Consider the following 15,381-nt stretch of genomic DNA (forward strand, 5'->3'; position numbering starts at 1 on the left):
GTGACAAGATACTGAGTCTCCTTTGTCTTTCTCCTTAGTCACCTTTTTGTTTTTTCCTCACTTTTTTTTTGTCTTTCCATATGCTAAGCTGAAGCTTTGTGATATTCATATTTTACCAACAGCTCTTTGGGAGCTGAATGCTTTGCCTACATTTTATTTGTTCCCTGCAAAGTGTTGTTTGTAGCCTTCCTGCTGATCATTACCAAAGTGTATTTCTGCTTAATAAATCTAAAGTATTGTTCAGAATTGGCAAGATCAGGCTATTTGAATTCACTTCCACCACTGGGCAGTGGGTCCACATTTGGGTAGTACATGGCAACAGCGAGTGTTGTTGCCAGTGGGGAACCAGTTTTGTTACAATTTCATTTCCAGAAGAACATGAGGCTGAAAGTTTCCAGCCAGATTTCCGCAGTTTTTGATGACAAAGGGTATGGTCACACTGTCAGAAAATCCACTGCCTTCTTGGAGCAGGGGTCTGCTCTTTGAGCAAATATTTTGAAAATAAATCCTATCTTGAAGGTATTTTCTTGAAGCCTAATAGAGATCTGTACCACCAGCTTCCCTCTTGCCTTTTATCATTGATCCTTAGCAGCCTTTCTGGGAGTTTCATCTTTCTCCTATCTTTTCATTTTCTGTGCCATCATCCTCTCTGGTGCCTCCATTTCTCATTTTTCATTTTCCATTTAAAAAGTGTGAAAGACTGAGAGGTGGAAAGAGAACAGTAAGGTTGGCACAGAATTCCAAACAAAACATGATACAGGAAACTGGAGTGAGACACAAATAAGGAACAGCTCTTCTCCACCCACTCAGAAACCATCGAAACCACAGTCCCAGGCCAGAGCTGTGTGGCAGGGTTTTCTTTCATGACAAATACCAAAGGACTCTGGGTGTAGGTTTGGGTCTGTAGCTGTGTATGTGTGTGGGTTTTAACACTGAATCTTCATTACACCTTTATTTTTACTCCTGCAAAATGCTTCTGCTCTTTTTGCACCGTTGAAAAACCAAATGGTGGAGTCATTTCATTATAACAGTCCTTAAAAGCAGCTGTTGAAAAGAAAACAGCCTGCAGTCCCCTGCAATGAATGGTGGTAATAACCACTTCTTCTCCTCTCTGTCCTTAGGTATATTGCACAAAGGCAACGGAGAAAATCAGTTTCTCACCCAGCAGCCAGCTGTGATAACCAGCATTATGGGGAACGGGCGCCGCAGAAGCATCTCCTGTCCGAGCTGCAATGGTCTGGCAGAAGGAAATAAGCTCTTGGCCCCTGTAGCACTGGCAGTGGGTATTGATGGAAGTCTCTTTGTTGGGGATTTTAACTATATTCGGCGTATCTTCCCCTCCAGGAATGTCACTAGCATACTGGAGCTGAGGTAAGGCTTAACCTCAGCGCTTCGCTTCTGGAGCCTGTGCTCAAATCAGCCTTTACCATTACTTTTTATAATTTTGAAAAACATTGTCACTTTCAACCTATTTAAATTCCAGTGGAGAAATGGGGCACAGAAATGCATAGCTCAAAGTCTGTAACTTACCAGAGCAGTGACTGAAGTGAAGGGCTTAAGAGTACAAATTAATTTGTACAGGAAATACAAACTATCTCTTTCTGTCTCGTTAGTAATCACTGATTCAGTTCTCCCTCAGTGCATCTTTTAGTTTTGTTTTGAAAACTATGGAATTGACTGCCCTTAGGTACTGAGCCACAGTGACAGGCAGAGGTGTAACAGTCTCTTGAGATCAGAGGGAAGGTTCTCCTGCCAGTGGTTTTGAGATCCACTTTCACATTTCTTTTCCATGCTTGTGAGTCTATTTCTGTAGGTTGCCAAGTGCAGTTCAGGTTGACATACTGAGTTATTTTGCATCATCAGAACTCTTTTTAAGATTGTAACTCTTTCCCGCTGTCCCGTGCCCCCTTCCAACCTTAAGATTTGATCACTTAATAGGGAAGGCATGAGTGTAGAGTGTACCACTTCACACGTTTCTGTTCCATCTCCTTTTTTCATTCTTCTAGGAGAGGCAAGAGCTATTGCTTCAAACCCTAGCTCATGTAACTGGACCTTATACTTACAGCACTACTGAGTATTTGGAGAAAAATGAGGAATACAGCATGCCCTGGCTGTCTGCTGACCCTCCTGGAGCCCACTCAGGCAGGAGCAGTAGTGCTCCTGGAAATTGGATATAGCTGCAAAGTACATTGAGTGAAATTAGGTCACAAGTCTTTTTTTTAATGATATGACCAATAACCAATTCCTCTGTTTCCACTGTACATTTAATTTTTATTTAGTGGGGGAAAAGTGCAAAATGATTGGACTGTTAAAGAATAGGAGGCTTAGCTCTATTTTACACCTCTCTTCATTCATGTCATTCTGTTGATGTCACTATTGTGAATTCTGATTCTATAGAAAAGGAAGGAGATCTGATTCAGGCCAATTCAACTCTGAAATCACTCTCTGACACCTGCCTCATACACCATCAGGCTGCCTCATTATATTTTTTTTAAAAAGTCATGGATCATCCAGTGCTCTCTGCTAGCAGCTCAGTTTAAACCACAGAAGGTAGCTGGCGTGGAAGTGTGACCTGCTATAAATATTTATATCAATATGCACTATAACTCTGCATTATATAGAATATGCTAATTATTTTTTTTTCTAAGTTGTTCAGATCTTTTTAGCTTTCTCATAAATAGGACTACAGCTTTATAGGTGAAAAGAAACATTTTCAGCTTAGGATACTTCTTATAATGCATTTTTATGCACCTCACTTACCAGTATCAGCCAGTGACAGTTTCCTAGCCCACCTGATGTTTGAAAATGTTGCCTCAAAGTTTACAATAGTATTAGTGTGAGTACTTTGCTTTCTCTTTCTGAGAGAGAGATTGAGAGGGAACTTGGGTTTTCATCATGTGTCAGGGAAAATTGGAAAGGACATCAGTAAAGAAATAGAAGATGGACTTTTATCTGCTGTTGTCCACTTTCTCCTTTATGAAAGTCTGTTTTACATAGCATAGTTTCTTTAGCTTCTGTTATAACTAGAAGCAGTTAACAATGAAGCTACTGCATTGTAAGTGCTGTTGGACAGCTGCAAAGGACTCAACATATAGATTTTTAGGATTTACAGACTTCAGGATTACATTATGATGTCTTTTACTCCCCGTTCCTCTAAAGGGAATTAAGGTCCATTCCAGCAAACTATAGCAATAATTGTGATTCATTGCTCATCTTGAAATCTGCATGAGTTACACGGGTAAGAGTTTGAAGATTTGAGCCATTTCAGTGTGAACAAGAGCAGAGTCATCAGCTCATATCAAGCAGTTTGGATTATGTTGCAACCAGTACATCCACAAGTATGACAAACCAAATACATCGCTTTGTTTAGATTGCACAGCTGATGTAATTTTGGTTTCACATAAGCCCTTAAAACCTCGAGTGCCTTTATACATCAGAACATCCCAGTGTGCATATTTCTTTCGCACTGTCCTTTGTGAAGGTGCCTGGTTGGAATGGCCTGTAGGAATTTGGACTCAAGCGCTGCATGTTGGGCTTCACGCTGGGGTTGTAAGTTGGGGGCTGTGCCTGGACTGCTGCAGCTCAGGAGTCACAAACCTCTTTGCTCTGTTCAGTGCCTATTCCTAAATGGAAATTACATCAACACAGTGAAATGCTGTGGGAGCGGAGAATGTGTTAATTTTCTTGTGGGAAGTAGAGAGCACTTTTCCTTTGGCTTTGTGTCTGGGCAGGAAGCTGTGGATCAGTTAATGCTGTTTATCTCCCATTGTACAGTACCTTACTGTTCACTTAGAAGGGGCTTTTTTACCCTAACGTTGGCTTTGGTAGGCTTAAACAGATACCAGGGAGCATCTTGCTTTAAGCAGTTAGAGACTGGGAGGAGAGAAAAACAAACTGCATAGTAAAAATTTGTCTAGAAATAGCCTGTTGGAAAACTATTTTGATTAAAGAGGTTGCCTCCAACTGGCAGACAATATCCTAAGCCCAGTGCTTCCCCCTGCCCAGTTCTGTATTCAGAGAACTGCCAGTTTCTCTCACTCCTAGCCCCCAGGCTACATGTATTTCCATGTGAAAATTCTTTCAGTGGTTCAGAAAGTTTCCTAAATATGAGGGGAGGGGGGTGGGGGGAGAGGTATCCTATAGGGAATTAGCTTGCAGCTCTATCCCTCCCAGTCACTCTTCATCTGTAAACTAAGCTAAGGCTAGTGCTGAAAAGAGATATCTTCTCCTGTGTCCTTTTGTAAAATAAAACAAATACTATGTTTGCTTTACCATCTATTCTTCAGCTAACTGTTTGTTCTTTTTTCTTCTGTTCCCTTTCAATAAAGAAATAAAGAGTTTAAACATAGGTAAGACATGAGCTCTTTCCCATATAATTTGATATGGTTTGTTTGCTTCATTGTGTTTGCTTTTTGTGTTGTGCTTCTTGTGTAATGTTATGTTCTTCATGTACCATATATAGAAACATTTTTATGTGCTAATTGTGTGTTATGAATATGATAAGCATTAGCAATTATGAAATGCTGTCAAAAAGCAGCCAATGAGTTCTGAAAGTAATTAGAAATTTCTAGTAGAATGCAAATATAATGAACCCCAAGCTAACTTCTAGATAAACACCTTTCCCTGGTGTCTATAATTGGTCTAAATGGTCAAGGTAAACTACAACAGCATTTTCACAAATGCCAGAAAGGTTCACAAAAGCACTAATGACTGCATATAGGTCAAAAACTCGTTTTCTGGTCATTAATGATTTTCTGAACCCGCTGTCCTTTGCCATAATTTAGTTTATATTTCTTATGTCAAACACATTTAATAGCCAACCTGTGGGGCTGGCTGTGTGCAACCACTAGATGAAGTCACTGTGAGATTCAGGAGGGAGGCATAATTTTCCTGGATGTCAGGAGGAGAACACCAGGTCTTCTGGATGGCTGCAGCATAGGGAACACTTGTGCCTCCTTTCATGCCACATCTGGGACAGGGAGGATGTTCACCCTGGAGAAAATCAAGGGCAAGAACAGCTCTTGTAAACTATTCCATAGTGTCCTGTGCATTACCCTTTTAAAACCATACTTTCCATTTCTGTGATGCAAGTTGATGCAATAGATGGTTTGGACTAAACAGGATCATTTCCCCTTAACAGTATATTTTGGCATAGTAAGTGTAACACCCCTAACTATTCTTATCTGGATGAATTCATTCACAATTTGCTAATGATTATTGGTGATGCCGGAGGTTCCTCATTTGCTTCAACTAAGCCTAGTTCATTTTTCAGCTGCTTAGAGATTTGCTCTGGACAGCTTCTCTTTTGGTTAAACTTAAAGAAAAGCTGGTTTTGCACTGTTGTGAATTTGATGCATCTGTGAGAAGAACAGGGAGAATGAGCTGCACTTGCTGGCAGGCCCCCGGCTCCCTCAGAGAGCAGAGAGAGGCTGCAGGTGGGTGTGACCACACATTCACTCGGGGGGCTGGAGGCACAGACATTATTGGCAGAGGCCTCTAAGCAACACTGAATGCCATGGAAAATCTTTTAAAACAAGGTACAACCCTTGGCCTCCTATAATTCAAGTGAAAGATTACAATGGCAAGGAGAAAAGAGAGGCAGAGGTCTTTAATTGCTCAGATGGCAGTTCGAGAATTATTGAGTACTCATTTATAAAACAAGTCCCTGTTGGAGGTAATGGTCTCATCGATTCTTTGGGAGCACAGTGAGTGCATGTTACCTTCCAGCAGTCATTTTCCCTCAGAAATTTGCTTAAAGTCTTCCACTATCTGTTCCCTTACCTAGCTCAGGAAAGAGGGAAGGAGTATGGAACAAGTCTGCAGCTTGCTGCTCTTTGATCTGGAATCAAAGCTTGTGACTAACTCCCTGGCACAACTGCCCTGGGGGAGATTCCAGAGGAGAAAGGCAGGGTGAGCTCCATGGATGCACCATGACTGCAGGAGAGGAGAGGGAAATAAGCCCATGTTCTGCCATTGCTCTTTACCCTGACTCATTTCTTATCCCGTCCTGGTAGCAGCAGGGCACACCTAGGGCTGGCTGAGGGCAGAGGGGAGGCAGAGGTGGGCACAGGCTTGCAAAATCATGTGTGAAAACTAGAGAGACCCTTCCATTCCTGCAGGGTGGCTGCTGCTCTCCTGGGCCCTGTGTGTACAGCTCTCACCACTGAGTCCAGCAGGGCCCTCACTTCCAGGTGCAAGCAGCAGTGTCTGTGCCCAGCTCCTGTCTGTGCCCAGCTCCTGTCTGTGCCCAGCTCCTGTCTGTGCCTGCCTCAGGTCCATGTTTGGCCAGGGTGGGGGAGTGTGCCTCGTTTCAGAAGGGCCGTGCAAAAGGCACCAGCTGCAGGGCAGCCTTGAGCTAAGTTTGGGTGTATTTGTGAAGTACAGCACATACAAATACAGTGCCACAGCAGAGCGTGATCTTCAGCGTGAGGGGAAAGCGTGGTGGGAGAACAGCAGAATTTCAAAGCAATGACAAACATGCAGGTGTTTGTATGGCTCAGATACCTGAGAGACTGGAGGAATCTCTAAAGTGGAAAGAATTATTTTTCTATGTTGCAGAGAAGATTGAGCATTATTTTGGAGGGATGAGAAGGAATGTGATAAGGGCGTAGTGAAGAGGTGCAGTCTGCTGCTGAAGATAAGGAGAGGAATTTGGGGAATAATGAGATTGTGCTCTAATCTCTAGATGTCACTAGCATGTCACTAGTTTCCCTGCATAACTTTGTCTACACCACTTAACCTCTCTGTGCCTCAGTTTCCTCCTCTGTAAAATGGGTGCTACACCCATCTTTTTAAAGTACTTTGAGATCCATGCATGAAATAAACCTGCCAGTATTTTTTTGTTTATTGTATTTCTTCATCTCTAATTTCTACACTCCTAGACTTCAGCAGATGCTATTGCCACTGCCAACTGAATTGCAATCAAACCAGTCTCCTTTCTACTTTCTACAGTCTTAGAACAAACCATTATTGACCTAAACCCATGGCATGTCAAAGACTGGCATAGAGGAAATTACCTGTAGAAAGTGATATATTGGGGCCTCCTCATTCCTCCAAATCTGGTCATGACCCCACGACCACAGTCACCTTTGTGTGCCAATGGATCCATCTGCCGAAAGTGGCTTTATTGTAGTTTCAGCGATTCTGATCAAGAAATGGCTTATGTCCATCATAACTTACCTCTGTGTATCCTCACTCTTGGAGATGGGCACTTTTGCCACATGAAACTAGGAGTGTGGATATTTGGAGGCAAATATCTCTGGTTACTGGTAAGTAACCTTCATTTTTTTTCTTCCTGTCTTCATTTGTCTTCTATGCTTCGAAACCACCATTGACCTTATTTATGCTCACCAATAGGCTCCAAAGGCTGGAAAATTCACATCATGCTTAAAATCCAAATAAACTGAGTAAAACTAGCCAGGCAAGATTTTGAAAATATTTCTGCACTGCAGTTCTGTGTGTGTGAATGTATATATATTGTGAAGATTGACATTTCTCAATTTGCAGATGATTTGCTAAAGTAGTTCCAAAATGTGACAAGCTGTCAAAAAACATATATTTCAGAAGAGAAGTAGCTTTCCATATGAGCGCCCATTCCAATCACAAACTGAGGACCAGTTTTTCAATGACAGAAGGTTTGGAGTTAAAGTCAGACGCTTGGGGTCTCTGGCTCTAATTATATAACCAACTTCATCTGCTGTAAATGAGATTCTTGATAAGAATGAATGAGAACAAATTTGCTTTAGAAATAAATTTGTTATGTCTCTGCCTCCTATTTATACAAAACCTCACAAATCTTGTGACTAAGTAATCTAAGTAGCTCAGAGCTGATTCTTTGATCTTACTCCTATGACTTCTGCTTCCAAAGGAAGTTAAACAAGGTAGCGGGGAAACAGATAAGCCGAAGAGAATTGACCTGGAGCAGATCTAAAGGGCTAAAGAGATCAAGAGGAAAGACTGCTGTGCAGCTCTGGCTTATTGGGCTCTGCTGTGCAAGGTTCAGTGTAGAAGGATGAGTGAGATTTAAAATTACAATCCCTCTGACCAGGCCCTAATCAAGTTAGGGCCTCAGGTGATGGTCCTTCAGACCTCACCTCTGTACGAAGGTGTCAGACTTTCTTTCCAGATCTTTCTGTGCCTGATGAGTATCCAAGCTCTGAAAGCCTGTGAAGTTTCTAGACTGCTCAGCTGTTTCTGTTTTATGCTTTCTTTTTCTCTAAAGCAACAATCCCGCTCATAAATACTATCTGGCCGTGGACCCTGTTTCAGGCTCACTCTACGTGTCGGACACCAATAGCCGACGGATATACAAAGTCAAGTCCCTCACGGGCACGAAGGACCTTGCTGGTAACTCTGAAGTGGTGGCAGGGACAGGAGAGCAGTGCCTGCCCTTTGACGAAGCCAGATGCGGGGATGGAGGGAAGGCAGTGGACGCAACCCTAATGAGCCCTCGAGGTAAAGGAGGAAAAGAAGCCGGAGAAAATGACTGCGTGCAGCTAGGCTGGATGTGGAAATAATTATCTGGCAATTAAATCACTCCTTGTTCGGTGATTTTTATTCTGGGCTTTAATTACAGTGGATTGGCAAGTGTTCGTGCTTTGTTTAGTTAAAACAAACTTTATTACCCCGACACTGGGTGCTGCAAAAGGAGAACAGAACACAAATTAGCAGGGTACTGCTCACTCCAAGAAGCAAGCGTGTAAACTGGAAAACTGATTACTGTTTGAGATGCAGTCTTTGGGGAGAGGAACTGCTTGCTGTGGCTTTTCTCTGAGGTTTTCCTCTATGTATCTCCTTTTTCTTAAGAGTTGGAGAAAAAAATAAAAGGATTTTTGCCCTTTCCAGTTTCTAATTTTTGACAAGAAGTTTCCAAGGTGATACAGAGATTTGGGGATGCATTTCTTTTTAAGGCTTTTTTTTCTCTGTTGTTTCTTCTTAATTGTAAGGATGAATCAATCAGGTGTCTTGCCAGGCGTTTCAAACATATTTAGGTTTTTTTGAGTGGCTGAAAATAACTAGATGATCAAAGAGATACACAAAAATGGAAAGTCCAGTTTCTTTGTATAGGAAGTACTTCCACTTAACACATAGAAATTTTTAAAATGAAGCTGTATCTTCCCTCACTGCCCAATAGGATGGGCACTGCAACCATTTGAAGACAGAATTTTTTTAGATCAATATTTTATTTTCAGCCTGAGAAATGGACAAGGCAGTGCATCAAATCAAAGCAGGAAAGGCAAGTGAGAAAAAGGCTGCCCTCCTTCCCAAACAGCAGGAGCATCCGTGTGTTCCTCCGAGGGAGCACCCTTTCATTCTGTGCCTTTCCTCTCTAACGACTCACAATGTGACAGGCATTGAACCTTCCCTTTCTATTTTAGGCTGGCAACCCCTGTGTCTTCATGTGGAAACACCAGATGTTCTTTCTGTATTTTTACTGCAACAGGTCAAAGAATTAAAAAAACATCCAGAAATAATACAATGTCCTGCTAGTTTTCAAAAAATTTTGAAGGTATTTTAAAAGATTTCTAAAAATTCTTCATCCTCATTAGATTCTTCAGGTGAAGAAAGCAATGCCTCAAATTTCTGAGTAAAATTAGGAGACAGTTTTTAATTTGGGTTTATGTAATATACAGAATGTGAATCTAGAAATAAGCTGATGCATTCTGCTGGGTCTTTGGCTTGTTTGGGGATTTCTGTGGTTTTCTTTAAAGCCCTGAAGGATAAACCTGCTCGATGCTATTTCTTTGGCAGAAGTATGGGTTGTTGGAGGGTTCCAGGACCTGTGCTCAGGTTGGGAGGGAGGAAAGAACGGGGGAAGTGAACAAACTTCACCATCTTGTAAACAAGACAAAGCCTGCCTTGAAGGCAGGAGCTTTGCTGCTGCACTGATGCCTGGGTTTTATATTTGCAGGAATTGCAGTGGATAAGTATGGACTCATGTATTTTGTTGACGCCACTATGATTAGAAAAGTGGATCAGAACGGAATTATATCAACCCTGCTGGGCTCCAATGACCTAACTGCTGTTCGACCTCTCAGCTGTGATTCCAGCATGGATGTCACCCAGGTAGATTCTTACTGCATTTATTTTCTTCTCTGCCTTAGAAGAGATGGGCATCTATTTTGGATGACTGCCTGGCCACTTAAGAAATACATCGCGCAGCACAAGATGATAACGTATTTGATTTGTTACTGAAATGAGTGAACCATCCTTTTTACTGTGGCTAACACAGTTTATTTATGCAACTAGAGAGAAATAAGGTTGAGATAATGGGAGTTATTGTCTTAATTGCCTGTTTTTCTGTAATTATTGTAGAGCTTCCACAATGTAGCGTTCATTCTTGCACAGAAACACAATTAGGCAAAGTTACAACTACACGTAGCTTTAATATTTCTGAAAAACAAAATCATTGTTTGAAATAGTTGCTGTTCATGACTTGGTTTCATGATTTACGCTGATAAACCCCTCACTAATTTGCTGTTGTTACACGTGGAATTTTAAGCACTAGGAGTGTACTTTTCAGTTTCGAGTTTTACAGTAATAATTTGTGCAACTCATAGGTACGGCTGGAGTGGCCTACTGATCTCGCTGTCAATCCCATGGACAACTCCCTTTATGTCCTAGAGAACAATGTTATTTTACGGATCACAGAAAACCATCAAGTTAGCATTATTGCTGGACGCCCCATGCACTGCCAGGTTCCTGGTATAGACTACTCTCTTAGCAAACTGGCTATTCATTCTGCACTTGAATCAGCCAGTGCCATTGCCATCTCACACACAGGAGTTCTTTACATCAGTGAGACAGATGAAAAAAAAATTAATCGGCTACGCCAGGTAACTACCAATGGAGAAATATGCCTTCTTGCAGGGGCAGCTTCAGACTGTGATTGCAAAAATGATGTCAACTGTAATTGCTATGCTGGGGATGATGGGTATGCCACTGATGCCATCTTAAATTCACCATCTTCCTTAGCTGTGGCCCCAGATGGTACCATCTACATAGCTGATCTTGGAAATATCCGCATTAGGGCTGTCAGTAAAAACAGGCCCATTCTTAATTCCTTTAACCAATATGAAGCTGCATCTCCAGGAGAACAGGAGCTGTATGTCTTCAATGCTGATGGGATTCACCAGTACACTCTCAGCCTCGTTACCGGGGAATACTTGTACAATTTCACCTATAGCAGCGATAACGATGTCATGGAGGTGATGGACAACAATGGCAACTCCTTGAAGGTGCGTCGGGATGCCAGTGGGATGCCCCGCCATTTACTGATGCCGGATAATCAGATTGTCACGCTGGCTGTTGGCACTAATGGTGGACTCAAGCTGGTCTCAACACAGACCCTGGAGCTCGGATTAATGACATATAATGGAAACAGTGGTCTCTTAGCAACGAAGAGTGATGAAACAGGATGGACAACATTTTATGAGTAAGAATGTTTTTGGATATATTAAGCATACATTTATTTTTCAAATGGTAGTGAGTAGGTCCTAGACTGACCCTGCTGCAATTTGTTGTAGGTTTTTCACTGATACTGAGTAAGGCCATTGTGCCTCAATCCAGTGCGATGCTGGACGTGGTTAAGTGGCTTTGTGATGGCGTCAGTTGTGCTGGGTCCTTTGGGTGGGTGCTGATCCACCTCAATCCCTGCCGGGCTTTGAGTTTGAGGCAGCTCATCTCTGTCCAGCACAAAGGACCGTGTGCCACAGCCAGAGCTTAGTTAAGCTGGTCCTTGTGGTCAGCACAGCTGCCCACAGCCCCCAGCCAGAGCAGCCCAGCACTGCCACTGCAGCCCACACTGAGCTGCCTCTCTCTAGCAACCCTCACGCTGCAGCTTCTTTTGGAACTCAAATTATCTCTCTTTCTGTTCAGCCTCGTATATTACTCATGGTTGTTAAAATGTTGATTAACTTCACTGATTGTTCATTCCTGAGACAAGTGAGGAAATTAGATCCCCAGCTATCTGTCAGACCCCTGGTGTAACTTCCATAATTTGTAGATAACCCAAAAGCACACTGGTGTTTAGATTAAATAGGCAGAACTTCCTCTTTAAATGAAATTCATCTGAAGAGATGAGGTTCAAAAGTATATTAAAAATCTAGAAAAACTAGTCAGATTTTTATTAATATTTATCCTATTCTTAGTAGTCTTACTGCCATTTTTTGATCAAAACAATTTTTAAAAGAGAAGCTAAATGACATATTGAAAAAATATATTTAAGTATGGCAAGTCTGATGCCATATATTTTGTCTGAATTAGTTAATCATTAATAAATATCATTCCCCAAATCAGTGAGTAGAAAATAGGAATAGGGCTTTATATTTAATTTTAAATGGCAGGCTTATTTTCAAGGTTGCAGACTAGCAATGGTGCACACCTCTTAGTTTACTGATGCCTTCAGCTTGGCCACCTGTTTCCTCTGTTTAGAGGAAACGTAAGAAATGCAGGAATAGAAGGAAACTGTGCTTGGTGTGCTCAGAGCGTCCGCCCTGCACAGCCGGACTGCTGCAGTCGGTTCCCGTTGGAAGGAAAGCAGTGCCCTCTCGTGGGGCCCTGCATGCCCAACCACTGACTCCTCCAGCTTGGGGCTTCACGTGGGGAGTGGCTTGTTTCTCCTTAATATTTTGCAAATATTATTTCTTTCCCACAAATTCGTTACAAAAACAGTTCCGTTACATGACTGCATGAAGGTACTACCTGCTGATTACAAGCTCACGTAACAGCTCACTGGACTAGACAGAATAAAACTTCATATTATTGCTGAGGAGATGTGGGTGCCCTTCTAGGAAGGCTTTTTGTTGTTGTTTTTTCCTCAGTAGGTAGCCCAAGATTCAGTCATATAAATTAGTTATTTCTCAAAACACCAGTAATTAATTATAGAAAACTAAATAGCAAAGTAATTTAAAACTCTACGTGGAAAATCAATGAAATATTAAAAAAGGTCATCAGAAAGTTACCAGTTACTAAACTGGTAGAACTGGTGTCCGAGAGTCACACCAAGTGCTAAGTTAGCATGGATAATTAGAAAAATTGTATTATGATTCCTAAGGAAATACAGAAGGTAGGGGCTTTGATGTCTTACTGATGTCAGCTGAAAATATCAGTTAACATGTACATAGGGCTGCAGATTTTTTTCCAAGATCAAATAAGAAAAGATGCACAACCTTTGCCTCAGGTCAGTGGAAGTTAAATACCATATTTAACTCTAAATATTACAGCCTGAGGTACTGTCTTAGACAATTAGTAACTTTGATGAGGCAGCAGAATTAACTTACTTTCTCACAGATTTGTACATACATTCTCATAAGCATAGAGCACAGAGATAAGAGAACCATAAAGACATTATTTAAATCTAATATACAAACTTAATCACAGTCCACAGTCACTCATTGCTGGTTTCTGGTTTCTGTTTTCTTGTTGTTCTTTGAAACAGCTCCTAAGAGAAAATTCTGTATTCATCATTCTGCAATTTTTTTGGTAGCTGTAAGTTAATATCAATTGAAGATGGAAAAAGTATTTAGTCAATGAGAATTTATAAGGACAACAAAATAGTTTTTTGTGCAGTTACATTCATGCATTCATACAGACATAATCAGCACTCAAAATTGTTAATATGGCAGCAGAACTGGAAAAGAACAGAGGTCTTTAAGTGGTAAAATACTACATGAGCTAAAGTTCTTATGAAAAATTTATTTCAGTGCATTTATATCAACCAGACACTGGAGTGCCATGTTAACCTTATTGGGTCTATTCCTTTCATTTATCTGAAACTTTACCCTAAAAATGCTCTCAGAATTAAATTTGTGCAGTTGATCTAGGTGTGCATCTGCATATGCAGAGAGCTGCAGACACAAGCTGGTTTTGTGTGTGTGCACACTCCATATGTGAGTTCTATAGATAGCATCTGTGCATGTGCATGCAGCTCATTTGCAGTAGGAACAGCCAAGGCTCTTCAATAATAGAACAGCTACCAGCAGGCTCACATGGGGTAATTTAAGCTTGGCTTGGGCATGAAGCACAGATCTTTGAAGCAGTTCCACTTGGTCTAGGGAGCATCCTGAGAGAATGCTGCAGTTTTCTTCTTGAATCAGTTTTACAAGGGAGAGACGATGGGAATGTATGTAAATGTATGTGGATCTGTGCCTTGCCCAGCTCTGTGTGAAGTCAGAGGCTACTGTCCCTCCTTTTTTGCAGTGCTGGGTATGGCATTGTCCTTCCTGCTCCCACCCACGAGCTTTGGGGAGCACAACTCAAACCTCAGAGACCGGGATGCTGCTCATAAAAATTGCCTAAGGAATAGAGGGGCCACAGTAGTGGACAAGAGAGAGCAGCCCTCAGGGCACTGTCACAAGCACACTGAAGGGATGCATGGATGCTTGTAGCTACCTGAGAAGGTGCCACGTGCTCAGCTGTGTCCCACAGTGGAGGCTGAGCTATAGGTGTGGCCATGGGCTGGCCATGGCCAGCTCAGAGCCACCAGGCTGGCAGAGACAGCCACCAGCTTTGTGCCTGGTGTCACCCAGATCTGTCCTGGGAAACCTTTGCCTGCTGACAAGGGAGATAGTCACAGTCACAGTTAGCAAAGTATTGGTGAGGTAGCAGTGGGGAGATGCTGTTGTTTGTTGGTTTTTAAGATACTGGGATTAAGAAAGGTTATCTGCCCTTGAAATTTTATTAGTGGAAAAACTTGGGATGAAGCCTTACTCTTAAGTGAAGTCAGTAACAAAAGCTCAGAGATTTCAGTGTACCCAGAGCCCACCTCATTTGAAAATGTAAAGGTTGCCTTATCAGATCTGGTTCATCCAGGCTGATGCTGTGTCACAGACTGCAACAGGTAGAGACTGCTTCTGAAGAAGACACAGGGTCAATTAATGTATTTTTCATTGTAAATTTTGTTTTTTACTTCATTAGACCCAGGTTCATGGCATGAAGAAGAGACATATATAATCATTTAATTCATATATAGTTTATTATTATTCAGAGAAATGTCTGGGTGTTGTATTCTACTGAGCACTTGCTCTCACATAATACATAAATTTAAAAAAACCCTCTGGAATATTTCACTTAGATTTTGTGGTACATGAAAGGTTTCTGTTATATTTTTTTTTTTTTTTTTTTTTACCTTTAAGGTATTTTTTAAATAAGATTTTATTTTGATACAATGGACAAAGTAGAAATTCCTTCTTTATATATTGGTATCACAGTGTGTATATATCATTTAAGTAGTGATTTTTTTATCTATCTAACTCGTAAACTAAATGGTCTGCAGATCTTCAAGGAGAGTACTTTTGTATGTATTTTGTTAAGTGTATCCATCACTTGCTTATAAACTCTTTTAGTCTCTACTGTTGCTGATTTCAAATCTATGACCAGCAC

At 41.4% G+C, this 15,381-nt stretch overlaps 1 protein-coding gene across 5 annotated transcripts in view; it reads left to right on the forward strand.

Moving 5' to 3' along the window:
• Nucleotides 1-15,381, forward strand: part of TENM2 (teneurin transmembrane protein 2) — a 742,100-nt gene that overhangs the window by 708,789 nt on the left and 17,930 nt on the right. For 4 of the 5 annotated variants that reach the window (XM_032124698.1, XM_032124697.1, XM_032124700.1 and 1 more), the window contains 5 exons: nt 1,122-1,371; nt 4,329-4,349; nt 8,222-8,454; nt 9,911-10,065; nt 10,560-11,434. In XM_032124698.1, the coding sequence (XP_031980589.1) occupies nt 1,122-1,371; nt 4,329-4,349; nt 8,222-8,454; nt 9,911-10,065; nt 10,560-11,434 (1,534 nt within the window). The remainder of the gene's footprint in view (nt 1-1,121; nt 1,372-4,328; nt 4,350-8,221; nt 8,455-9,910; nt 10,066-10,559; nt 11,435-15,381) is intronic. The other variant, XM_032124699.1, reaches the window with a different exon arrangement.

Source organism: Corvus moneduloides, chromosome 15 (assembly GCF_009650955.1).
Source record: "Corvus moneduloides isolate bCorMon1 chromosome 15, bCorMon1.pri, whole genome shotgun sequence".
In the NCBI taxonomy this organism is placed as follows: Eukaryota; Metazoa; Chordata; class Aves; order Passeriformes; family Corvidae; genus Corvus; species Corvus moneduloides.